This window comes from Arvicanthis niloticus, chromosome 3 (assembly GCF_011762505.2).
Source record: "Arvicanthis niloticus isolate mArvNil1 chromosome 3, mArvNil1.pat.X, whole genome shotgun sequence".
In the NCBI taxonomy this organism is placed as follows: Eukaryota; Metazoa; Chordata; class Mammalia; order Rodentia; family Muridae; genus Arvicanthis; species Arvicanthis niloticus.
Window position 1 is genome coordinate 108,726,427 of NC_047660.1, and position 24,930 is coordinate 108,751,356.

At 47.0% G+C, this 24,930-nt stretch overlaps 3 protein-coding genes across 13 annotated transcripts in view; all 3 read left to right on the plus strand.

Moving 5' to 3' along the window:
* Nucleotides 1-5: 5 nt before the first annotated feature.
* Cnppd1 (cyclin Pas1/PHO80 domain containing 1) lies at nucleotides 6-7,150 on the plus strand. 5 transcript variants are annotated; one of them, XM_034497298.2, is made up of 10 exons: nucleotides 6-145; nucleotides 227-719; nucleotides 1,287-1,374; nucleotides 1,803-1,911; nucleotides 2,747-2,828; nucleotides 2,970-3,090; nucleotides 3,175-3,303; nucleotides 5,206-5,267; nucleotides 5,595-5,712; nucleotides 5,945-7,150. In XM_034497298.2, exons 3-10 carry the CDS (start codon nucleotides 1,306-1,308, stop codon nucleotides 6,488-6,490), a joined length of 1,236 nt encoding a protein of 411 aa, XP_034353189.1. In that variant the 5' UTR covers nucleotides 6-145; nucleotides 227-719; nucleotides 1,287-1,305; the 3' UTR covers nucleotides 6,491-7,150. The 5 variants fall into 5 exon arrangements, with proteins under 5 accessions (XP_034353189.1, XP_034353191.1, XP_076787759.1 ...); XM_034497300.2 differs by having other exon boundaries at nucleotides 227-630; XM_076931644.1 differs by lacking the exon at nucleotides 6-145 and having other exon boundaries at nucleotides 153-630.
* A 137-nt stretch (nucleotides 7,151-7,287) lies between these two features.
* Nucleotides 7,288-17,336, plus strand: Slc23a3 (solute carrier family 23 member 3). 3 transcript variants are annotated; one of them, XM_034498663.2, is made up of 13 exons: nucleotides 7,288-8,865; nucleotides 8,996-9,199; nucleotides 9,322-9,479; nucleotides 9,588-9,685; nucleotides 9,845-9,921; nucleotides 10,107-10,288; nucleotides 10,601-10,721; nucleotides 11,452-11,566; nucleotides 13,448-13,701; nucleotides 14,328-14,433; nucleotides 14,697-14,864; nucleotides 16,228-16,323; nucleotides 16,723-17,336. In XM_034498663.2, the coding sequence occupies exons 2-13, from the start codon at nucleotides 9,032-9,034 to the stop codon at nucleotides 17,010-17,012; spliced, it is 1,833 nt and encodes a 610-aa protein (XP_034354554.1). In that variant the 5' UTR covers nucleotides 7,288-8,865; nucleotides 8,996-9,031; the 3' UTR covers nucleotides 17,013-17,336. The 3 variants fall into 3 exon arrangements, with proteins under 3 accessions (XP_034354554.1, XP_034354555.1, XP_076787757.1); XM_034498664.2 differs by lacking the exon at nucleotides 13,448-13,701 and adding an exon at nucleotides 10,941-10,943 and having other exon boundaries at nucleotides 7,288-9,199; nucleotides 10,632-10,721; nucleotides 11,521-11,566; XM_076931642.1 differs by lacking the exon at nucleotides 16,228-16,323 and having other exon boundaries at nucleotides 7,288-9,199.
* Nucleotides 17,337-17,416: 80 nt separating this feature from the next.
* The window catches only part of Nhej1 (non-homologous end joining factor 1), an 87,439-nt gene continuing 79,925 nt past the window's right edge, over nucleotides 17,417-24,930 (plus strand). The window contains exons 1-3 of one of the 5 annotated variants that reach the window (XM_076931645.1): nucleotides 17,417-17,552; nucleotides 22,143-22,319; nucleotides 23,146-23,373. In XM_076931645.1, coding sequence (XP_076787760.1) covers nucleotides 22,143-22,319; nucleotides 23,146-23,373 — 405 coding nt within the window. In that variant the 5' untranslated portion in view covers nucleotides 17,417-17,552. Of the gene's footprint in view, nucleotides 17,646-21,566; nucleotides 21,665-22,142; nucleotides 22,320-23,145; nucleotides 23,374-24,930 lie in introns of those variants that run through there. The other 4 variants (XM_034498442.2, XM_076931647.1, XM_076931646.1 and 1 more) reach the window with 4 other exon arrangements.

The following is a 24,930-nucleotide window of genomic DNA, read 5'->3' on the forward strand; positions in this document are numbered from 1 at the left end:
GGGGCGCACGCCCGGGCGAGCGGAAAAAAAACCTGCGGTCAAGCGTCACGTGACGGAGCGCGATGCCATGTGACGTGCCCTAACAGCCCGGATGGGAGGCCCGCGCGTGCGCGGTGGCCGCTGTCGTGATCCTGCACCCATCGAGGTGTGCTTCTAGGGTGCTGGAGTGGTGATCTGGACGGGCGTTGAGGCTGCGAGGCCTGATGTCTTCTTTCTGTGTTTACAGGGCGGCTGGAGACCGCTTTCTAGTGTGAGGCCCCGCTCAGAGGAAGTGGGCTTCCAGGCCCCCAGGATCTTGGCTACGATCTGCTTGGAATCGGGAAGGGCGGTGCCATCCCCATTACTCAGCCCTCCTCGCCTCCAGTCCCCTCCCCTCAGCGGATAAACAAACACCAGCGCGTGACTTTAATGACTTCAAAGCAGCTTCACCAACTTGGAAAAGTTGCTTCTTCCTTCTTCGAGCGTCGGCCCTCTTTCATCCCAAAATCTTTCCGGGACAAATTGGGTGGAAGGCGTGCTCGAAAATAAAACATCCAGGCGCTGTTTACTTTGGGGAGACCTGCTTAACATCGTACATTGAGGCTTTATAGCTTTTGAGATTTAATTGCTGGAGTAACCCTACAAAATACAGTATGTATTCGAGTTTTACAATTTCAAACTTCTAAGGGGCGTAAAGGTTCAACAGATTCCCTCCCACCTTGTTCACAATTCTCCCACGGGTAAGTTTCTTGTTCATCTTTCCTGTGCATTGCTGATTGAGTACATCTTCGCTAAAACCCAGTAAACAACTCGCCGCGTTGCCTTTGTGTTGGGCTCGTTAATATCTGTACCAGGACCACAAAGTCTGGTCAGCGCGTTCACCCTTGGTGTGCCGCGGTCCCCCGGGAACCGTATTACAATTCAGCCCCGGGTGCTCGTGGCTCCTGAGACCGGGAGCGCTCGGCGGGAGGTTGGGCAGGGCAGGAGGCATTTCCTGCCGGGCGCGCAGACTCCTCGGTGACACTCCCGCAGCTTATAAACGCCAGGCGGACGCAGCACGGGCTGAGAACACTTCTGGCCCTCGTACCTCCTGGTTTGCCTGGTGAGCGCCGCGCGTAGCGCGTATCTTCGGGCGCCGGGAGGCCCAGTCGCACGCGGAACAGGAAGAGGCGTCCCACGGCCGCCTGCGAGAAGGGAGGAGGCTACGAGCAGTCGGGGCGGTGGCCCTTTCGGGAGAGGTGGGCCAACGGGTGTGGACCGCTCTGGGGATCACTTACGATTCCTTCTCTTCCCTTCCACCTTCGCAGGGTGGCCGCTGACAGTGCGATGGACCTGGCTGGGCTCCTACTGGACGAAGAAGGCACCTTCTCCCTCTCCGATTTCCAGGACTTCACGGTGAGAGCTCAATCCGCCTGTTCTCTGCTTCTGGTAGACGTAACTCCCCAGCGTTCTCCAGACCCGAGTGGAATGGGCGCTCTTTTACTTGCTATGCCCTGGATTGGGCGGCTCTTGAGAGCAATGCCTACTCGGAGGCCCATGCCGCTTGGGCCTGAAGGCAAAGCCTCAGGTTATAAGGGAACTGTTTGTGGTTAGACTGGGGTCCATCTGGTTTCTAGTTGTCTAGTTTTCTACTGGGAGCCCTCAGTGATGGCAGGGGCAGAGTGATTGTCTTTCTTTCCATGTGGACAAGATAATAGACTGCCATTAGCAAATGATCCTGAGAACTTGGGACAGGGTAGAGTATAGGCCCAGTGGCAGTACCCAGGATTTCCACCAAACCTTTCCCTGCCCTTCACCCTCCACTACTCCTGGCTCTGTTTCAGTTCCTTCCAGGACACCAAAAGCTAAGTGCTCGAATCCGAAGGAGACTCTATTATGGCTGGGACTTGGAGACAGACTGCAGCCTGGAGGAGCTCTCCAGCCCTGTGGCAGGTTAGGCTGTGGTGTGTGTGTATGTGTGTGACTGAGCAAGTGGAAACTTGGAGGCCTGGGTTGTCATAGTCACCCAAATGCCTGGAGGTTTGCCCTCTGAGCTGCACTGTGTCTCATAACTAGCTTGGTTGGTACTTGGTTTGACAGTGCAGGCCATGTTTCAAATTCTTTTAGCCCACGTGAGTAAAAACAGCTCATAAATTGCAGTCACATAGTTGTAGGGCTTTGTGTATGCTAGGCAGGCATTCTACCAGAGAGCTGTATTCCAAGTCTGCTGCCCCTTTTGATTTATAAGTCAGAAATTTAGTTTTCTAATTATACATGTTACATGTTTCTCAAGTAAACGAGGCACACTTCTCAAACTTTAGGGAAAGATAAACATGAGTAACTGAATGGAAAAACAAGCCTTTCTGCTGGAAAAAGCTGGGGATCAACCTTGGGATGGGCTTTTATCCACTTAGAACTTGGGAGTAGGGTATGGTGGGGAAATGGAGGGCTGAAGGGTTGAGACGGTGTCTTACTACATAGATCTGAGTAGCCTGGAGCTCACTGTAGATCTGGATGGCCTCCACCTTGTAGTAATCCCCCTGCCTTATGTCTTGAGTTTTGGCATTACAGACCTGTTTCATCATGCCTTCCCTCCCATCTTAGGAGAATTCGGTTTCTAGTTTTTTGTGACAGTCTTGTCCCCAGGGCCTCAGATACTGCAGCCCTCAGTCTTCTCTGAGAGTCGTGGGGACTGCTGTGTGTGTTGGAGTACCTCGGTCTTCTCTGACAGTCGTAGGGACTACTGTGTGTGGTGGAGCTGCTTATTCTGCTCCCCGTCTCCTTTCAGACATTACTGTGGAACTTCTTCAGAAGGCAGCACCCAGTCCTATTCGCCGACTCCAGAAAAAATATGTAGCCCATGTGTCCCGGTGAGCCTGGGATGGAGGGGATAGAATGAGATGGAGCATGTGGGATGTTACTGTCCCTAAAGAGAAAGTGTGATGAGCATCTTGAGAGTTTGAAGAGCAGAGGACCCTTGGGTTTAATTACTGCTCCTTTCCACCTCCCAGAGAGGCTTGCATCTCCCCATGTGCTATGATGTTAGCTCTGGTGTACATTGAGCGGCTCCGGCACCGAAATCCAGATTATCTGCAGCACGTGTCATCTTCTGACTTGTTTCTGATCTCCATGGTAAGGTACCCACTCCCTTTATCTTCCTGGTGAGCCAGGCACCAGGTATAAACTCCACTGATGCCATTCCTGGCTTCTCTGCAGATGGTGGCCAGTAAATACCTTTATGATGAAGGGGAGGAAGAGGAGGTCTTCAATGATGAGTGGGGAGCTGCTGGGGGAGTTGCTGTGTCTACTCTCAATGCCCTGGAGAGGAGCTTCCTGAGTGCCATGGTGAGTGATTCTTCTCTTCTCTGTCTTGGTTTGGTTTTGTTTGGTTTGTTTTCGAGACAGGGTTTCTCTGTGTGGCCCTGACTGTCCTAAAACTGTCTGTGGACTAGGCTGGCCTTGAATTCAGAGATCCTCCCAAGTGCTGGGATTAAAGGTGTGCACCACTGCCACTCAGCTTCTCATCTGCCTTTATGTTCCTTCATTCTTTGTTCTCTCTCAGCTTTCTGTTGTCTCTGTCTGTCTGTCTTCTCTCTCTCCCTCCCCCTCCTCTCTCTCTCTCTCTCTCTCTCTCTCTCTCTCTCTCTCTCTCTCTCTCTCTGTGTGTGTGTGTGTGTGTGTGTGTGTGTGTGTATCAGATAACCTTGAGTGTTTCCCTGAGGACTTGTCTACCTTGCTTTTTGAAGTAGGGTCTATTTAGTCTGGGTACTCACAGAGTAGGTTAGGCTGGATCTGCTTGTCTTTGGCTCCTTACTTAGTGTTGAGATTACAAGTGCATGCTGTCATGCCCACTTGTTTTCCATGGGTTCTGGGGAATCTCAGTTTTTCATGCTTACATACAAGGTGTTTACTGAGATATCGCACAGTCTCAGGCAGATCTCTGTGAGTTTGAAGCCAGACTGGTCAATTTCAGGAGAGTTAGGCCTACATAGTCAGACATACTCACATTCTCTGTCTCTCTCTTAAATATTATTTATATCATGTATATGAGTACACTGTAGCGGTCTCCAGACACACCAGAATAGGGCATCAGATCCCATTACAGATGGTTGTGAGCTACCATGTGGTTGTTGGGAATTGAACTCCAGACCTCTGGTAGAGCAGTCAGTGCTCTTAACCTCTGAGCCATCTCTCCAGCCCCAGCCCCTGTCTCTTAAGGAATATATTTTAAATTGGGCTGACCTAGAGCTCACTGTGTAGACAAGGCTACTCTTGACCTTGTGATGAGATCCTCCTGTTGCTTCTCCTGCTTTTGTCTCTCAATGCTGACTATAGAAGTATGTGCTGGCCGGGCGGTGGTGGCGCATGCCTTTAATCCTAGCACTTGGGAGACAGAGGCAGGCGGATTTCTGAGTTCGAGGCCAGCCTGGTCTACAGAGTGAGTTCCAGGACAGCCAGGGGAACAGAGAAACCCTGTCTCGAAAAAAGGATGTACTGCACCTGACTGTATGTCTGTTCTTGTGTCTTTTTGGTAGGCTCCCCTTTCCTGTCCTCTCAGGACTAGTCTAGAGGTTTCTGAAGCAATGAGTCTCAAAGTAGAGGCTTCTTCCTCTTCCTCCAAGGACACTTTGAAGCAGAACTTGTAGTGTTAGCCTCTGAATATTTGCTATCAAGCTTTTTCTGCCTTAGATTTTGAGCTCCATGTGGACACTGAGGTTTATTTTCTCCGCTTGCACTTTATAGAGGGGATAGCTCAGTCAGGTAGGTGGTGATATAATATGTGCAAGCTCCGGAGAATAGCTAGCACATCTCAGCTAGTGGTATAGCTATAACGGCTCTGAGCAGGTTAGCGTGGCTTGTGGCTAACATTACTGTGGCTCTTTCCTGTTTTTTTTTTTGTTTTTGTTTTGTTTTGTTTTTATTTTTTTGGTTTTTCGAGACAGGGTTTCTCTGTGTAGCCCTGGCTGTCCTGGAACTCACTCTGTAGACCAGGCTGGCCTCGAACTCAGAAATCTGCCTGCCTCTGCCTCCCAAGTGCTGGGATTAAAGGCGTGCGCCACCACTGCCCGGCGCCTGTTCTTACTTATTTAGGGTTTGTTGAAGTAGTTTTATACTATAGTTCAGGCTGGCCTAGAACTCACTTTGTAGCCCAAGTTGGCCTATAACTTGCCATACAATTGCTTCAACCTTCCAAGTACTGGTATCCCAGAAGTGAATTACCATGCCAGCCTTTTTTCTTGCACATAGGATTGGCGTCTCTACACTGACCCTCGGGAGATCTTTGAGGTGCTGAATTGGCTGGAGAGCTGGTGAGTTCTGGAAATTAGTAAGAGGGGTTTGAAGCATTTAGAGGCCTAGGCAAATGCCATAGGAGCTAGAGATAAGATATGTGTACCTGGGAGAAAGAAGAGAAAGAATCGTTCAGAGTAGTCATTGTCTAGCCCTTCTACCCTCCTTTGACAGTGTGAGCAACTTACTTGAAGTTTAGGTCTGGTTTCACCTTCTGGATCAGTGGGTAGCCTAAGGATCTGTATATTTAGTCAACTCCTTAGTGTCTTCTGATGGGTCATAAAAAGTATAAAGGTACCCCTGGGCTAGCTGCAGAAAGTCCCTAACCCCTCATCTCTTCCCGTTAGTGTGGCTCAGCAGCAAGGACGGCGGCGGGGCTGGTACACCTACACAGACCTGTGTGTGCTGCTGGAGCAGCCAACATGGCAGCTGTCTCTGGGCTCCCTCTGCCAGCGGCTGGTAAAGGTGAGAAGAAGTTATGAAGAGAAGCTTGAGTAGGGTGGGACAAGCACATGTGAGTCAATGAGTGTGTGTGTGTGTGTTGAAAAGCAAATTCTGAAAGATTCAGGAGCTGAGAATAGATGGGAGGGTGGAGGAGGCAAGGGGAGTGACAGAGAACTTCAACTTGAGAGACTAGGAGTAGGGGATAGTTACAGTCATCAGCCTGCTGTTTTGTTTTATATCTTCTCTCCTGCAGCTGTCCTGCCTTTTAGCCGTGGCGTATGTGAGCAGCGTGGCCCTAGCTGTGGCATCAGTGGCTGTAATACACCAGTCCTTGGGGCTGTCTTCCAGCCCTTCACCAGGTCCTCCTGAACTCACACTGGTCTCCAAGAGCCTCGTGCAACCCTGCATACCTGCCCCTGTGCCACAGTGCCTAACTAATGTCTCCAGCTGCCTGGAAGGCAATATGGATTTGCCATCACTCTGGGGCAGTCTTCTGGCCCCATTGACACCCCCTCTAATACCTCCTCCAGACCCTCCTGTCCCTCCCACTCCTCTCCACAAATGCCCCTTTTGCCAGAAGTTCCAGAGAAACCCTTCAAACTGCCGTGCCTCCCACCAGCCTAACCTTACGGTGTCTATGGTGTCTATTGGTCCTTCCCACCCTTTTTACCATACCCATGGCCTGGCCCCACCCTGGCTCTGGAGCCCAGTGGCCCCTCCATTCCTCCAGCCCCAGCAGTGTTCTCTTTTTAATGTCATGGAGCTGGCTCGTCTCAAGTCTGTCATTTTCCCAGGCTAGGTAGGGCTCTGGAATGCATTAAGAAGGTTTGGGAGTCTTTGAGAACCTGGAAGAGGAAAACTTGATTTAGATTTTTGCTACCTCTCTGGGCCCTTGGTTAGTCCCCTGTCCTCCTGGGTAGGAGCATAAGGGATTATGGGGGCAGTACAAGATCATTCACTCTCCTAGACCTCAGAGGCTGGCTAGTAGGCTAGGACACCAGTGGTGCCTGGGACAGTGTCAGCTCAGTGACCAGAGGCATACCACAGATGACAGAATCACCTATCTCTCTGCCTTCACAATCCCAGAAAAGTAGATTTTTGGTTTGAAGTTTCCAAAGATGGAAAGGTAAAAGTGGGAGGTGTGGGAGTGGATGAGGAGGAGAAGAACGCATTGATGTGGGTCTCTGCTGTCTCTGAGTCAGGAAAACCAAGATGAGAGCTGCTGAGGGACGGAAGCTTGCCACACCTGTCCCCTGGATGCAGTTGTCACAGCCAAGAATTGCTGGGTCCTTTAACCTTGTCCCTTTGTCTTCCAACTGTAGCATTCTGCTCCAAGGCTTCCCACTCTGCCTTTTTGGGTGTTCTCTGCACAGGCCTCCCTGGGCAGTGGTGACTGCTTTGTATCTGGGTTTTTCATGCTTTTATAGAACTGAAGTTTCAATAAACAGTTTCTGTTGCATGACCTGGCCTTTTCCTTCTGCAACATTCTTTGATGATCTTCCATCCCTCATCTGCCTCCCAAGTCAGATGCACAATCCTGTAATCAACACATAGGCATTTTCTCTGAACTGTTTTAGAACTTCCTAATAGTTATTGGTTCCTGTTTTAAGTTTTCCTGCATCGCCGCTGCTACTTCCTTGGAGGCCCTGAAATTGCTGGATGTGGCCTGCCATGGGATACAAGTGGTGACTGTCTGAGGCCTGGGAAAACCTTGTCTATTGTTGCATACCCTGGGTGGGTACCAGTCTTGTGGATCCTTATGGTTCAATACATATATCCAGTTGAGCACCTAGAATACAAGCTCTGCTGACCTCTTCACCAAGGTGACTTATGGAAGTAGCTGGTGCTGAAGCACCAGAGCTGGGTCATCACTGGAAGAACCATCTTTGTTGTATTTAGACCTCTGACTGCTAAGGATCATTTAGGGAGTGTGGGGGCTGCCACCCCCAAGGGGTCATTGTAGAAATGTACTGACCTTTTGTTAGAACCTTTGAGAAGCCTATTGGCATTTTTTTTTTCAGCCTGAGTGGGATGTTAGATATCCTTAAGAGCTTGAAACCTCCTTTACTATGAGCAATTGCTAAGACATCAGCACTCATGAAAATCCTGTTTTATCTGAGCCTGGAGTTACCTGCTTTTGGAAATGGTCTCAACTAGGTTCAAGCTAATCTGGAACTTGCAACTTGCTATTCACTTTCATCAGCCTTTGCCTGATCCTAATGTTATATTTTAGGTGTAAACATTTTCGTGCATTTTTTTTAAAAAAGAGAAACCTGAGGCCTCAACCCTACACAAAGAAAGGTGCCTACAGAATGGTGCATGTGGGAGGAGTAGTCTTCCCCAGGGATAGCATATAGATGGTCATCCAATACCAGATACCAGATCGTCAACTCTGAAAACATACATAGGAATAATGACACAAACTGACAGGTTACATTTAGGAACACGTGCATACATATGTATATGTGATAACAATGAAAAAAGCAATGAATTAGAAAAATGAGATAGAGGGAAGGGTTTTGAAGGAGGAAAGGGAAGGGAGAAATAATGTACTGATAATCTCAAAAATAAAAAATAACCTCAATTTGTAGGAGATTATAAAGTAAATGCATACTTTGTTCAATGTTTTACCAGAAGTTTGCTCACTATTAAAAAAAAAAACAAAAAACAAAAAACAGGTCACCAATGCCTATGACATTTGAGTAAAGTGTCATTAGTGGCTGGCCACGTAGCTGTCACACCCACAGCAATCCTATTTATGGGTATGGGCAGCAGACTGTTCCATTGTCTTCTGCTTTACTTGTCCCCAAGCATTCACATTTTGTAATACACGTTGCTATTAAGTCCTCTTGCTTCACAGTGAGTGCCATATATACAGTGGTCATTGTCATAAAGGATGAGGGCATTCTATGCACTGGTTTTGTTTGGAACTGACCTGGGGCATGTCTTGTTTGGCTGAGGAAATGTGAACCTAACTGAGGTGATGCTGAATGTTGATGACCAGAAGAGGTAGTTTGCACAGTTTCCTCAGAAGGTGTGATACATGTCCCCTAACCCTCATTCTCAGAGCCTGGTCTAGAAGCAGAGGATATGGATGAACATTCTTGAGGGAGGGGTCCAGGACTCAGCTGCTAGGTTAATGGCTGATGGAGTTTTCACAAGAGCTGGGCAAAGGTGAAAGAGCCATGTCCTGTTCCCAAACCCTTATCCCTTCTCTCCGCTTCGTTGACACCCCACCACCCCCTCCCCACTGCAGCCAGCTCACTCCACCCAAACTCTGACCTCTTACTCTTTACTCAACTAGCCTGGGGCAGCCAAGACGCAATCAAGTCAGGGCAGCATGAACGGATCACCTCTCCATCCCATGCCACTTCTACCTGTGGGCTCCCAGGATACCCCTGCTCCCCTGCCACCACTGCTACCCCCTCTCCAGAATCCCTCCTCCCGATCTTGGGCCTCTCGGTGTGGGCCTTCCACCTGGGGGCTCAGTTGTTTTCTGGCTGTACAGGTAGGAGGTGGAGGTGGTAGGAGTTGGCACTATCTGAAACGGAGATTTGGAGGGAGTCGGGGAGTCAAGAGAAACCTACAGATAGGTATTTCGGAAGCTCCTCCCTCTCCATTCCTCTCCAGCATTTCCTGGTCTTGACATCTCTGCTCTGGGCCTCCCACCTGCTGCTGCTTCATGGTCTTCCCCCAGGAGGGCTCTCATACCCACCTGCTCAGCTCCTGGCTTCCAGTTTCTTTTCATGTGGCATGTCTACGGTCCTGCAGACTTGGATGGGCAGCAGGTGAGGGGAACTTCATTGAGAGAGGGAGTAGTCTCTCAAAAAGAGACTTAGGGGAATCCTATTGACTGCCACATGTTTCCAAACCTGCTGGGGCCGCTGTCCCTACAGGCTACCTCTAATCCAGGCTCCGTCCCTAGAGTTTCTTATCCCCGCACTGGTGCTGACAAACCAGAAGCTACCTCTGAAGACCAAGACACCTGGAAATGGTGAGTACAGAGTAAAGGTGGGCTAGTGACGGAGGTACAAATTGGCTGGAGGTTGGGTGGTACTAGGCATTGTAGAGGTCTTGGGGTTATGCCAGGCATCATCTAGGACAGAAGAGCATCTCTGTTCCATCTACATCTCCTTTCTTCACCCCAAACCAGCCTCCCTCTCCTTGCACCTATGTAGTTTGACCAGAAGCTGCCATGGCCTGGAGCTCTGGAACACTTCTCTCCGAGAGGTGAGTGCCTGGAGGAAGACAGCAGAAGGACTGGATGGCCCCAGCCTGTTCCCATCATTAGACACTGATGCTATGGGGGGGAGTTAGGCAAGGGGCTTATCCTTGGAGATAGTTAGAAATTCCAGGCTGAGGTCAACTTGACTGAGTGGAAATTCTTCTATCTGTCCTCCCCTCTACTTCCATAGGTGTCGGGGGCAGTGGTGGTGTCCGGGCTGCTGCAGGGCACTATAGGACTTCTAGGGGTGCCTGGCCGTGTGTTCCCCTATTGTGGGCCACTGGTGCTGGCTCCCAGCCTGGTTGTGGCAGGGCTCTCTGCCCACAAGGAGGTGGCCCAGTTTTGTTCTGCTCACTGGGGCCTGGCCTTGCTGTACGTGAGTCCTGAGAGGTGTGGGTGGTAGCCAAGTAGGTGTGTAGACGGTGGGAGGGCAGAGCTGCTCAGATTCCGTAGCCACCTGGGCGGGGACAACAGTGCTTGCATTTGGAATCCAAGGCTTTCCCTTAATTTATTCAGTCTCCCTGATATTCATAGTCACATGCTATGATACCTCAGGGTACCTCCCTACCTCTTCCCCGAGCAGTTTCTGCCCTAGGACCTCCTTTCATGATATTCTGCATGCTCGCATTGCCATCATTCAGGATTCTGATGCTTCTGACCAGCAGAGTTCCTTCTCTTCCCTAGGCTCATCCTGCTCATGGTGGTATGCTCTCAGCACTTGGGTTCGTTCCAGGTACCCCTTTGTTCCTGGAGGCCAGCTTCAACTTCAACACGCATTTGTATTCCTCTCTTCCGACTCCTTTCGGTAGGTGGGGCTCTGGGCAGATGAAGTGAGAAGAGTTGACTGATGTGCATAGCCAGGTGAGGCACACATCTGTGTACTGTGACTGATGTGCATAACCAGGTGAGGCACACATCTGTGTACTGTGACTGATGTGCATAGCCAGGTGAGGTACACATCTGTGATCACACACTGGGAAAGAGGGAAGCAGGGAAATTCAGGAGTTCAGGTTCTGCTACTTAGAAAGTTTCAGCCCATCGTGGGATACATGAACGACGACAAAAAAACCACGTAAAGATATTGATGCTCTTCCAGAGGATCTGAGGACTCCTGTTTGGGTGTTAGCACACATGTGGGTAGCTTGTAACTGCCTGTAACTCTGGCTTCAGAACCTAAGTTCCTCTTCTGCCCTTCAAGCACCGTCTCCACCCTCCAACCCTTAAAAAAAAAAATAGTTTGAGCTGAGCATGGTGGCACACACTTTTAATCCTAGCACTTGGGAGGCAGAGACAGTTAGATCTTTGTGAGGCCAGCCTGGTTTATTAGAGTGAGTTACAGGACAGCCAAGGCTACATAGAGAGATGTGTCTCAAAAATAGGATAAAATAAAATAGTTGAAAACAACAAAAAATGTACTGACATGGACTGTTCCTTTCGTCTCCTTTCTGAGTTTCTGTTGGCCTTACTCACCCAGGCTGCCTCAGAAGATTCAGGGTGAGGGGGGAGCTCTTTGCCATGTCAGTATTGTTCTCCAGGTGCTTGCCCCTGTGGCCTGTGTGTGGCTCGTCTCTGCCTTTCTGGGTCTGAGTGTTATCCCCCTGCAGCTGTCTGAACCCTCCGATGCACCTTGGTTTTGGCTGCCTCACCCAGGTAGGCTTTCTCCCATGCTCCCCTTCTCTTGCTCAAATAATCAAATCAAGATTTAACAGACTTCAGCCAGATGAGGTGGCACACATCTGTAATCCCAGTACTTGAGAAGTAGAGGCAGGAGAATCTGAAATTCAAAGTCATCCTCAGTTACATTATCAAGTCTGAGGCTGACCTGGGCTATGTGAGACCCTGCCTAAACAAAACAACACCCCCCCCCAAATCCATGAATGATTTAATGGAACTTACTTCTCACTTCATATTTACTCAAAACACAGGCGGAGAAATGCCAAGTTTCACGCCCCCCCACCCACTCACTGCAGGTGTATCACATGGATTAGTGTTGAGAGGCTAACGTGTATATTTCTCTCCATCCCACTGATTATTCCCGACACTCCCGATCAACAAACAAGTTTACATTATCAGCCCCTGTGGACATTTCTGTTGGTGAACTGTGTAGTTACAGTCTTGGAGTGAAATGTTGTCATTCATATTTATTCGTCATGGTGGTAGGGGTCAATCAACTCAGAACCTGGTATATACTCGGCAAGTGCTTTACATGGAACTCTCTACCCCAGCCCTTCAGTTAACAGCTTAATAATGGCCCGTTGAGTTCTGATTATGTTCTAAACATATGACAGGCATAGTGAGCAATACAGGCGCAATAATGTCTGCTTCACGGACCCAATGGTCTATTGCGGTATACAGATATGAATCATATAAGCACCTAAGTAAAGGTGAAATTGGCATTGTGGTAAGTGTACCTAAGTACAACTAGGTTTTGTGGTGAGAGAAAATAATGGAAGAAAATAATCTGATACCATTAGAGGTGTTGAGAGAATTGGTTTTATTTATTTTTTTTTAAAACTTAGATGATTTCTTTTTAGAAGCATTCTTTTTAATTATATTTTAAAATTACTTGTTGATATGTTCCATACACATATACAATGCATCTTGATCATATCCAGCTCTTCCTCCCACTCCCTTTGAGAACATAGCTCATCCTAATCCCCTTTTCATGGCCTTTAAAAAAGTGATTCACTGAGTCCGATTAGTGATGTCTGTATGTGCATGGGGATGGGACTGTCTACTAGCACAGAAGCATCTCACCTGAAGGAAAATGACAGTCCTTTCCCATGCAGCCATCACCCAACATAGCTCCTCAGCTAGGGATGAAGCCTCCTGAGCCTTTACTCCATTCATGCTTCTGTGCTGGAGTGGTCATCAGCTTGACCTTGTATGGGTCCTGTGCACATAGCCACAGCTGCTGAGAGTTCATGAGTGCAGTGGTCATGTCATATCCATAAGACTTCTCCCAGCTCTTATGTCCCCCCTCCCTTTTTTTTTGAGACAGGATCTCACATAACCTTGGTCAGTCTTGAACTTGCAGATGTAGCCAAGGATGGCCTTAAGCTCTAGATCCTCCTGCCTGTACCTAGCAAGTGTTGTAATTATAGGGGTGCATCACCACACCTGACTAGAAGAAACACACTTGAAGAAGTAAGATGGGATGTAAGAGAGGGAGAGAGTAGCAGCTAGCTGGATAGGAGGCAGGAGACCAGAGTGTACTAGGTAAACAGCAGGTGCAAGGGCCCTGTGGTTACCAGGAACACAGCAAATCCAGGGCCTAAAACTAGGCCAATGTGTTTGAAGTAAGATGGACGATGATAGGAAATAAGGCTAGGAACTGAACTTTAGACCAAAGATGACCTTGTAGGTCATAGTGAAGAGAAGGGTCTCTCTCCTAGAGTGCAGTGGTTTTATGTCCACAGTACTATCTTGAAAAGCTAGAACATCTGGGATTTTTGTGGTACAGACATTTATAGGTAGAGGGATGCTCCAGGCTCGAGTCTGGTCTCCAGGTGACTTCTTTTTCTTCCTCAGGTGAGTGGGAATGGCCCTTGCTAACACCCAGGGCCCTGGCTGCAGGCATCTCCATGGCTTTAGCAGCCTCCACCAGCTCCTTGGGTTGCTATGCCCTGTGTGGCCAGCTGCTGCATTTGTCTCCTCCACCACCACATGCCTGCAGTCGAGGGCTGAGCCTGGAGGGGCTGGGCAGTGTGCTGGCAGGGCTGCTGGGTAGCCCCCTGGGCACTGCATCCAGCTTCCCCAATGTAGGCACAGTGAGTCTTTTCCAGGTGCGTGGATCTGAGACAGGACTGGGGAACTGAAGGTACAGGGGCTGGAACTCACACTGACTGACTGCCAGCTGGGCTGGCTCTCAGTCAGGCTGTTCATTGAGGGAGGTGCTAAGTGCTTTGACTGTGGAGAAACAGGAAATTGCCGTGCTATGTGCATCAGGAGCTCGGCCAAGGCTCAGTGGAGTGACAATGAGTTAGAGAAAGCCCTGTTCTTTTGGGAAATCCATTTAAAAAGGAAGTATATAGCATGATTTGAGGGAGTACAAACTATCATGAAAGCAGTCATGTATGGGCTGAGTCAAAGAGGTACCTATGATAGAATGGCTAGGATGCTTAGAAGAATTTTTTTTAAGATTGTATTTATGTGTGTGAATACATTGTCACTTTCTTCAAACACACCAGAAGAAGGCATCAGATCCCATTACAGATGGTTGTGAGCCACCACATGGTTGCTGGGAATTGAACTCAGGACCTCTGAAGGAGCAGTCAGTACTCTTGAGGGTTGAGCCAATTCTCCAGCCCCTGCTTAGAAGAATCTTGTTTAAGCTGGGATACAAAGGATGAGGAGTGGGCCAGGCAAGGAGGTGGCTGTGTTTTCTAGTGTCTCCTCTTCCTCCATACAGACTGGCTCTCGGAGAGTGGCCCACCTAGTGGGGCTCTTCTGCATGGGGCTTGGGCTCTCCCCAAGGCTGGCTCAGCTATTTACCAACATTCCTCTGCCTGTGCTTGGTGAGTAAATAGGTGGAAAGACAAGTACTAGAATACTATTTCCCCCAGTATGACCCAACCAGTTGGCTAGGCTGATGCTGTTTTTTCTAAATAGCTTCTCTGAATGGATACGGACATATGATCTCGTTTTCTTAGCTGAACTGAGTCTCTTGCAGAGTCAGAAACAAGCCTGTTGGTAGTATTTCCTCATTACAACCCGCCTGTTCTACAAGCCCTGAACTTTGTCCTCTTCCCACCTCCTTGTTTTCTTCTGTATGAGACAGGTGGGGTACTGGGAGTGACCCAGGCTGTAGTTCTGTCTGCTGGATTCTCCAGCTTCCACCTGGCTGACATTGACTCTGGGCGAAATGTCTTCATCGTGGGCTTCTCCATCTTCATGGCCTTGCTTTTGCCAAGGTGGCTCCGGGAAGCCCCAATCCTGCTCAACACAGGTAGGTGGAGTGGAGACGGAAAGGAGTTCCTCAGCAATGGGGTTGAGGCTTTAGGCTCTCTGGATTCTTGGTCTCACAATGGGATTTTGCATGTGCTTCATTCAGTTATTTAACAAATATCCATTGAGTACTTTGCTAAGTGCATGCCCTGGTTTTATTTCTGTTGCTATGGTAAAACACTTAGATCAAAAGCATTTTAGGGGAGGAGAAGTTTTATTCAGTCAACAATTCCAGGTCACATTCCATCACTGAGGCAAGCCATGGCAGGAACTCAGGATTCCTGCCGTCAGGAATCTTGAAGGCAGGTCTGCTTTCGAAGCTAAACAGCTTTGCCTCCAAACAAGGAACTCACTGCACAGCCAAAAAAGTACAGCAGGAACCATGGAGGATGCTGCCTGCTAGCTGGCTCACACACAGCTAACTTTCTTATTCAGTTCAATACCACCTGTCAAAGAAATGGTACTGCCTATGGTGGGCCAGGTCCTACTAAGTCAGTTACCAGTAAAGACAGTCTCCCACAGACATGCTCAGTGGCCGGTCTGAGTAGGTAATTCCTCAATAGAGACTCTCCTCTCAGATGACTCTAGGTGGTGACAAGTTGACAGTTAAAGCTAATTACAAAACCCTTCCCCTCAAGCACATAAACAAAAATCTAACTAGGTCAGAGCACAAAAGTCCTTCTAGGCTGGGCAGTGGTGGTGCACATCTTTAATCCCAGAACTCTGGAGGCAAAGGCAGGTGGATCTTTGTGAGTTCCAGGCCAGCCTGGTTTACAGAGTGAGTTCCAGGATAACCAGAGACACACAGAGAAACTCTGTCTCAAAAAACCAAAAAGAGCAATGGTTTTCAACTGGGAGTGATTTTTGCCCCATGTGGAATGCTTAGAAATGTATAGAGACTTTTATTTTTGGATGCCATAAATGGGGAGAAAGAGGATTGTTATTGGGATTCAATGCTTAGAGAGATTATTAAACATTCTTTGATGCAGTGGACAGCTTCTTATAACAGAATTATCTGGTCCAAAGTGTTAGTAGGACTGAAGTTGAGAGGCCCAGGGTAGAGCAGAGCTCAGAAGTGGGTGAGATTAGGGCTTTGTAATGCCACACTTTCCAGAGAAAGGGAGCTTGGGGCAAAGGGTACCTAAGAGATGTGGATGCTTAGAAAACATGGTGCTGAGAAGGGATGCTGTGGGAAGGGCCTGAGTGTGGGCAATGAAGTGTGCAGAGGGACAAAGGTAAATGGGATGGAATGACAGCTTTGTGAGATATGTAACTGGCCTGAGACTTAGTTTAGGTCTGATTGGGAAGACTCATTGCCTGGGACAGTATCAGTTATCTTCCTGCCTGGTCCCAACCCTTTGTAGGCTGGAGCCCCCTGGATATATTTCTGCGTTCTTTGCTGGCAGAACCCATTTTCTTAGCTGGTCTATTGGGCTTTCTCCTAGAAAACACTATATCTGGTAAGTTGAGACCAGGTCATAGGGGAATGGCTGGGTACCCATTACTCCCTGGGTTGGATAGTGACCTGAGCAACCTTTCCTTTTATTTTTATTTAATTTTATTTTAATTTTAAAATTATGCATATATATGCATGTCTGTGGGTATCTGCATTCATATAAATGCAGAGACCAGTGATGCCAGATCTTTCCAGATCTACCCTAGGTCTTTCAGTTTGCACACCAGGAAGAGGGTGGAAGTTCCCACAACTGTTGACAGTAGGTGAGATCAGAGATACAGGCAGGTTTGAGCCATCTGGTATGGGTGCTGGGACTTGGAACTTGGGTCCTCTGTAAGAGCAATACCAGCTCCTAAGAGCTGAGCTCTTTCTCCAGCCTGAGCATCCATCCCTCTTTTTACAGGTACTCGGATTGAGAGAGGCTTAGGTCAGAGGCTGCCAACTTCTTTCACTGCCCAAGAAACTCAAATGCTTCAAAAATCCAGGAAGAAGGCTGCTCAAGAGTATGAGCTTCCTTTACCCATCAGAAACCTGTGTTCCTGCATCCCACAGCCTCTCCATTGCCTCTGCCCAATGCCTGAAGACTCTGGGGATGAACGAGGATCCCCTAAAACAGGAGAGACAGCCGACTTGTTGCCTAACTCTGGGGAGCCGTGTTCTACAGCTGGCAGAGAAGGGTTTAGGTCCCAGTAATTACCAAGACCACCATTTTTGTCTTAATGAGTTCAGCAGTAACTCCTATCTTGTTGGACTCTCGCCTCCAAGGCTGTACTTTCTCCCAGTGGAGGTGTATGTAGTCCACTAGTAGAATGGGCTGCCTTTCCTCCTCTTAATAAGACTTAAGTGTTCAGGAGCAGAGACCATGGTTTAGTGGGTTAGAAGTGAATAAATGAGATTTTTGCCTGTAAACTGCCAAGGTTGCTTGAATGAACTCTAGCATTCAAATATTTACTGAGTGCTTCCCATGAGCAAGGTCCTACATCCATGGATATGAATACGACAGGGTCCCTGTCCTCTCCCTGCATTTAAGATTCAAATAAGTAACTAAAATGTAAAGCAGAAGACAGTCTATAATAAAAATGAAAATAAAGATAAAGATAAAGAAGGAAGAAGCAAGAAGGAAGAAGTAGCATTTCTGCAGAGTTGCGAGTGGTCTTAACAAGTGAGGTTTAGGGCCCCGCCCACCACGAGCCCTGGCTCCACCCCACACCCCAAGATCCCGCCTTCCCGAGTGTGAGTGTGTGGGTTGGGGGGGGGTGGCCTTTCAGTTTGCGCACCAGGGCAGGCCTGCCGTGTGGAGGGTGGGCGTTCCCGCAGCCGTTGACGGTAGGTGGGATCGGCGCCGAGATCTGGGTCTGTCAGGACGCCGAAAAGCAGAGTTAAACTCGTATAGTGGCCCCCGACCCGGGCGCTTTTTCCCAGAAGGGACCGCGCGCTGCCCGAACTCTGGGGCAGACCGCCAGGAGTGGGCGGGCCTGCGCATGCGCAGTCCGCTCTCGGCCTCTGTCTTTGAGGGAGGCGCGTGAGGCTCCTCCTTAGCAGGCTTAGTGTTTGTCCCGCTGGGCCGAATTAGCTTTGTTCCCCTTTGGGGCCCTGAGTCGTAACTGTGTACAGCGGATGCTGTAAAAATGAGAGACGGGCGATACGGTTTCTGCAGGGGAGGCGGACGGACGCCTAGGCCGCTCGAGGGCGCGGCGTGTGACCTCTGGCGGCAGGGCCTAAGGTTTGCCCTCTGGTGGCACAGGGCGTGGGCCCGCCGGATGGTCTGTAGGGCCTTGCTGCCTCCTGTAGGGTGTTGTAGGAACTATCCCTGAGAGAGGAACCCGAGTGACAGGCTGTCGTCCTGCAACTTTACATTCTCCCTCTTAAAGACAAATTAAAACGGCGAGGTTGGTTAACCTGATCTTGGAAGACCAACTTGAGGGGGGTGGAAGGCAGTGAAACCCCAGAGGACTTAGATTCCTTCTCCTTCAATGCTGGGGACAGTCTCAGGCCCCAGTCTGTTCTACCACTAAGTTATCTTGTTTGTTTGTTTGTTTGTTTTGTTTTCATTTGTTTTTTTGTTTTGTTTTTTTTTTTTTTGAGAGGCTCTTGCAGTGATGTCCAGGTTGGCCTCCAAATCCAGATCCTCCTGCCTCAGCCTCCTGTGTGCTAGGATTACAAGCATGCCTCATCATGCCTGACTCACTGAGTTGTGCTTACCTCAGACCAAGCTGAGTGGTAGGAGCAGCCAGACTGGGTCTGGTCCTGAATGTTTAGACATTTTTATAGGGCCAGCTGTCCATGGCCACATTAAAACAGCTTCCTCCCATTCAGACAAAACCATCGACTTGTGGGTTTTGACCTTCGGAACTTAAGGAGGGACCAGTTAGGCCAATAAACTCAATTTTGGTGAGTTTTAGAATGCATGCCAGGATGTGCCTATAAGGGAAATTAGAGGGTTTGGCAACTTCATGTGTATTTCTAATCTTTCCCAATGTAAACGTTTGCCCAGTGAAGACTCTTTAATCATTCCAAGACCAGTCTATCCAGTTGGAACAGCACATGATACAAATAACCATCTCCATACACGTTTCAAGGTGGCTGCAAAAAACACCATATATGTAGTCCATTGTCACGTGAAATGGCCATATGTATATTTGAGAACTGTGTCGTTAGGCGATTTTATCCCATGCAGATATCACACAATGCATGTACTTGAACCAAGGTGGCACTAATATCACTAGGCTCTATGCTCTTTGAGGGTCCCCGTCATGTATGCAGTCTTTCTGAGCATATACATTTGTATTCCACTTGTTAATTGCAGTGCAAATTAATTAGTGCCACAAGACAGTGCTTTGAAAACTAGGAAGATGATGGTTTAGATGGAGTTGAAAATGACTGTTATTTTGATTTAAATGGAAATTCTATTTTTTTTTTGTAGTCTAAGTTTTTGGCCCCTGGCACTTCCTTTCCTTTTGTATTTATGGATGAAAATGATGAAGGAAATTTATGACATTTTGTGTCCACAGGAAAAATAAATTCTGTAGATTTAGTTATATATATTTAGCTAAGCTGAGGAGACAGCATTCTTTATTGAGGTAAAAACATTGGTCTTCAGGAGTTCCAAGCTGCACAGAAGGCATGATGCTGGTGAGGTGGGCCTTAGTGTGGGCATGTACCCAATTAATGAAGTGATTGTCATTTCCTCTGTGGTGTGAAATGTGCTGCCTGTTCAATTGTTGAAAGGAATTTGGGACATTTCTCTTGTTCTCTTGTTAGTGACACACTAACTCTTGTGTGTCACTGTGTCTGTTGTGTAATGTGATATACCATCATGCATATACATATGAATTTTCCATAATTGTAGAGGATTAACTTGAACAGACTCTAGGTAAGAATTTCTGTTTTAGATAAGGGGGAATATGATTAAGTACATTATATATATATGAAATTGTGGCCAGGCAGTGTTGGTGCACGCCTTTAATCCCAGCACTTGGGAGGCAGAGGCAGGCAGATTTCTGAGTTCCAGGCCAGCCTGGTCTACAGAGTTTGTTCCAGGACAGCCAGGGCTACACAGAGAAACCCTATCTCGAAAAACAAAAACAACAACAACAACAACAAAAAAAACCCAAAACAAAACAAAAAAAGGATTTATTTAAAAAGTAAAAATTATGATTTGGTAAAAAAAAAAAAAAAAAAGAAATTGCGAGAGGACAAATAAATCAAGACTTAAAGATGAACCCCTGTTTTAGATAGTTTTTTGAGACAGGGTTTCATTTAGTCCAGGCTGGCCTTGAACTCACCACTATGTAGGTTGAACTTTTATTTAATTGAAAAACATCTTTAATATTTATTTTATATGAGTGTTCTATTTGCATGTATACCTGCACACCAGAAGAGGGCAGTACATCCCAGTGTAGATGGTTATAAGTCACCATGTGGTTGCTGGGAATTGAACTCAGGACCTCTGGAAGAGCAGACAGTGCTCTTACCATTGAGCCATCTCTCCAGCCCCCTGAAGAAAAAAAAATTTTTTTGTGTGTGTGCAGGGTTAAGGATGTGTATACACATGTGCGTGTTCATATAGGTGTATGTATAAGCACACTGAATATGAAGGTCCTCAGGTGACTCCTACTGTTTGTTTGAGGTATAGTCTCTTGTTAGACTAAAACTTTGTTATCTAGGCCTGGGTAGCTACATCCTCCTGAGTCTTTCTTGTCAGTGATGGAATTACTGATACATAGCACCTTACCAGCCTTTTATGTAGGTTCTGGGGATAAGCACACTGAATATGAAGGTCCTCAGGTGACTCCTACTGTTTGTTTGAGGTATAGTCTCTTGTTAGACTAAAACTTTGTTATCTAGGCCTGGGTAGCTACATCCTCCTGAGTCTTTCTTGTCAGTGATGGAATTACTGATACATAGCACCTTACCAGCCTTTTATGTAGGTTCTGGGGATCTGAACCCAGGTCCTTATGAGGCAAGCATTTTACCAGTAAAACTAGTAGGGCTGGTTTATCCTAGCCCGATCTTAATCTTCCAACACCATCTCCCCAGTGCTGGGATTACAGGTGCAGAACATCAAGTCTACTTTAGGATTTTACTGTTCCTTCCCATTCTTCCTGAGTTTTGCCTTTTCTTTTTTTCTTCTTATAAAAAAATTATAACACTTATTTGGTGTATATGTGGAAGTCAGAGGACAACTTACAGGAGATAATATTGTCCTTCTAGTGTGAGTCCTGGGGATCCAACTCAGGTCATCCGACTTGGCACAAGTGCCTTTTTTGCTGAGCCATCTTTTTGACCCAAACTTTGCTTTTATCAATCAATCAATTAATTTGTTTGTTTTTGAGATAGCGTTTTTCTCTGCAGCTCTGGCTGTCCTGGAAATCACTTTGTAGACCAGTTTGGCCTGGAATTCAGAGATCTGCCTGTCTCTGCTGGGACTAAAGGCCTGTGCTGTCGCCCATTTAGGACTTCAATTTGTGTGTGTGTGTGTGTGTGTGTGTGTGTGTGTGTGTGTGTGTGTGTGTGTGAGAGAGAGAGAGAGAGAGAGAGAGAGAGAGAGAGAGAGAGAGAGAGAGTCATTCTTTTCCTTCTGAAAGTTCTAAGAAAGATTGGATTCAAATAAGGATTCAATAGGAATGGCTTGAGTGTCCATATTATATTAAATGTATCAATGTGGTGACTTTTAAACACTATGAAAGAAACATCTGCTTTTTCTCCTCCTTTCTCCTTTTCTCTACCTTTTCCTTTCTTCCTCCCCAAAGTTAGTCTGTCTCATGTATCCTCAACTGGTCTGGAAATCCTGAACTTTATGCCTCCATCAAATTCTGGGATCAGAGGCATGCAGCACCTTCATGGTAAAGACATATTTTATGTTCTTTAGGAACTTAATGTGAGAAATATTCTGATCTTTAAAAAGATGCTACTTATTTTTATTTTATGTGTATGAGTGTGTTTGCCTGCACATATGCAGGCACTACAAGTGCAGTGCTTGAAGAGATCAGAAGAGGGTACTGGATCCCCAGGAACTGGAGTTACTGATGGTTGTGAGCGGCTATGTCATCGGTGCTGGGAATCAAATCTTCTGGAAGATTAACCAGTGTTCTTAACCTCTGTGCCATTTCTCCAGTCAGATTCTAGAGAAATTTTAGGTTAGTTGTCAAGGGGGTAGTTAGGTTGATGCTAGGCTGGCTATATGGAGGGAGTTTGTGCTTTCATGCCTCTATTTTACTGGGGAGGATTTTCATGCGATTTCAGTTGACATGGAGTTGTGAGTGGTCCTCTTGAGGGCTGAATTTCCTGAGGGCACTGTGCTAAATTAGGACTTTTCTGCAGATGGAAGAACTAGAGCAAGGCCTGTTGATGCAGCCATGGGCATGGTTACAACTTGCTGAGAACTCACTCTTGGCCAAGGCGTCTATCACCAAGCATGGTTATGCCTTGCTGATTTCGGATCTTCAACAGGTGTGGCATGAACAGGTGGACACTTTCGTGGTCAGCCAGCGAGCCAAGGTAAGAATGTTAGTGTGAAGAGAAGTGTCACTGTGGAGTGGCATACTGGCCTTAGTACACTAGTGTCAGCCAACTGGCTAGCTGTACGTTGGCTAGGAAGTTTGGATTGGTTTGAAGCAAGTATAGGTTCAACATCCTTATCATAAAGATCCAACCTCTCAAATGCTCAAAATATGAACCTTTTCACATCCTCAAAACTCAAGCACTCCTAAAGTTTTGGATTTTGGATTTTGGGGTTAGAGTTGTAGAACTGGTAAAAATCGATGCATGTATTTCCAAAGTCCAAGGAACTCAGAAATCTGAAATGTTCTGAGACATAGACAGATAGGTTCTGCACAAACAATAATGCATTATGTCATCTGTATTATATGACGTATATAGGCCCTCAGGGATCTTGCCCAGGACAGAACTGTGGAGCAGATTGGTTGATTTTTGCAACTCTTTGTTGTCTTCATTCTGCCATAAAGCTCCCCTTTGCCTTGTCCTCTCCTCCCCACTGTGTTCATGGCCCCCTTTGCTCCCCAGTGTGTTCATGGCCCCCTTTGCTCCCCAGTGTGTTCATGGCCCCCTTTGCTCCCCACTGTGTTCATGGCCCCCTTTGCTCCCCAGTGTGTTCATGGCCCCCTTTGATCCCCAGTGCGTTCATGGCCCCCTTTGCTCCCCACTGTGTTCATGGCCCCCTTTGCTCCCCACTGTGTTCATGGCCCCCTTTGCTCCCCACTGTGTTCATGGCCCCCTTTGCTCCCCAGTCTTCATGGGTTCCCCTTTGCTCTCCTTTGAGGCATTTTCCTTTCCCACTCTCACTCTGTACTACCGTTGTCTCTAGGAACTGAACAAGCGTCTCACCGCTCCCCCTGCAGCTTTTCTTCGTCACCTGGATGAAGTGCTTCGCCCACTGTTTACAGATTCTGCTCACCAGGATGCTGCTCACCCTAGAGAAGCTACTTTCTCCTATGACCGAGGAGAGGAGGTACTGATTCTGCGGGTGCAGAGTGAACTCTCTGGTCTCCCCTTCAATTGGCATTTCCACTGTATTCCAGCTAGTTCTTTATTGGTAAGTGCAATTTAGATATGAGGTACAGGTGGGGATCTCAACTACTTCTGGTAAAGATCTGGGTGCCCTTGTATTTCCTGTAACCTTGTTTGAAATTCTTTTCCAATAGTAATAGTAATAGTAATAGTAATAGTAATAGTAATAGTAATAGTAATAATAATAATAATAATAATAATAATAATAAAAAGTTTCCCTGACTATACAGAAAGCCAAGGGGATTTTTGACTGATATAGTTTTGTTTTGCAAAGGGAGCAGGGTTTGGATCTCCATACTTTGTTTGATGACTTCATCCAATATTATTATTTTAATGACAGGGTCTCAAGTATGCTAGGCTATGCTAGAATGACCTTATCCTTTTACTGAGTGTTAGGATTACAGATACACCACCATGCTCGGTTTATGCAGTACTTATGCAGTAGAGAAGGTTTGAACCCAGGCCTTTGTGCCAGGCAAGCACTCTACCAGCTGAAGTATATCCCTGGCTTTTCTTGATTTTTTTTTTTTTTTTTTTTTGAGAACTTGCTTTGAACTTGAAGCAGTCCTCCCGTGTCAACTTCCAAGTGGTCTATGTAGCAAGTTCTAGGACAGCGAAAGTGATATAATAGCAAGACCCTGTCTCAAAAAACCCAAAAAAGCCAACCAAAGAACCAAACAGCAAGTTTTGAAATTGAAAGCTGGGCGTGGGTATACATATCTGTAATCATAGCACTAGGGAGATAGAGGCAGGAGGATCATGAGTTCAAGGCCATCCTCAGCTACATAGTAAGTTTGATACTCTGTCTCAAAAACCAATGAATTGCTGAGTATGGTGATAAATGCCTTTAGTCCCAGCACTCAGGAGGCAGAGGCAGGCAGATCTCAAAGCTAGCCTGGTAAACATAGAGAGTTCCAGGACAGCCAGGGCTGTTATACAGAGAAATTCTGTCTTGAAAAACAAAACAAAAAGAAATAAAAGAAAAGAAAGAAAATAAAAAAAGAAAAGCTGACTTTGACTTTAGATTTCATATGTCTGCTTTGAACCCCATGTAGCCTAGTAGTGGTATATCACACCTCTAATCTCTGTGAGTTCAAGGCCAGCCTGCTCTACAGAGCTAGTTCCTAGAAAGCCAGGGGTATACAGAGAAACTCTATTTCAAGAAAATAAAAGAATGATGAAAATATAGTCAGGTATAATGGTATATGCCTGTAATTCCAGTACTCTATAGGTTGAGTCAGGGAGAGCACAAGTTTGAGACCAGCTTAGGCTACATGGTGAGTTCTAGGCCAGCCAGAGCTCCACAGTGAGACCCAGCGTCACAAAACAAGGAACAAATCTCCCAGCCTCCTTTTCCCACATAGATCTGCTCAAACATTTCTTCACAAAGGCTTTGTTTGTTTGTTTTACTTTTACTTTATTTTATGTGTATGGGTGTTTTGTCTGCATATATGTCTATGCATCACATGTGTGCCTGCAGAGAGAGGTCATCAGACCCCCCTGGATCTGGAGTTACAGATGGTTATGAGGTGCTATGTGGGTATTTGGAAATTGAATGAGCCCAGGTCCTCTGAAGAGCAAC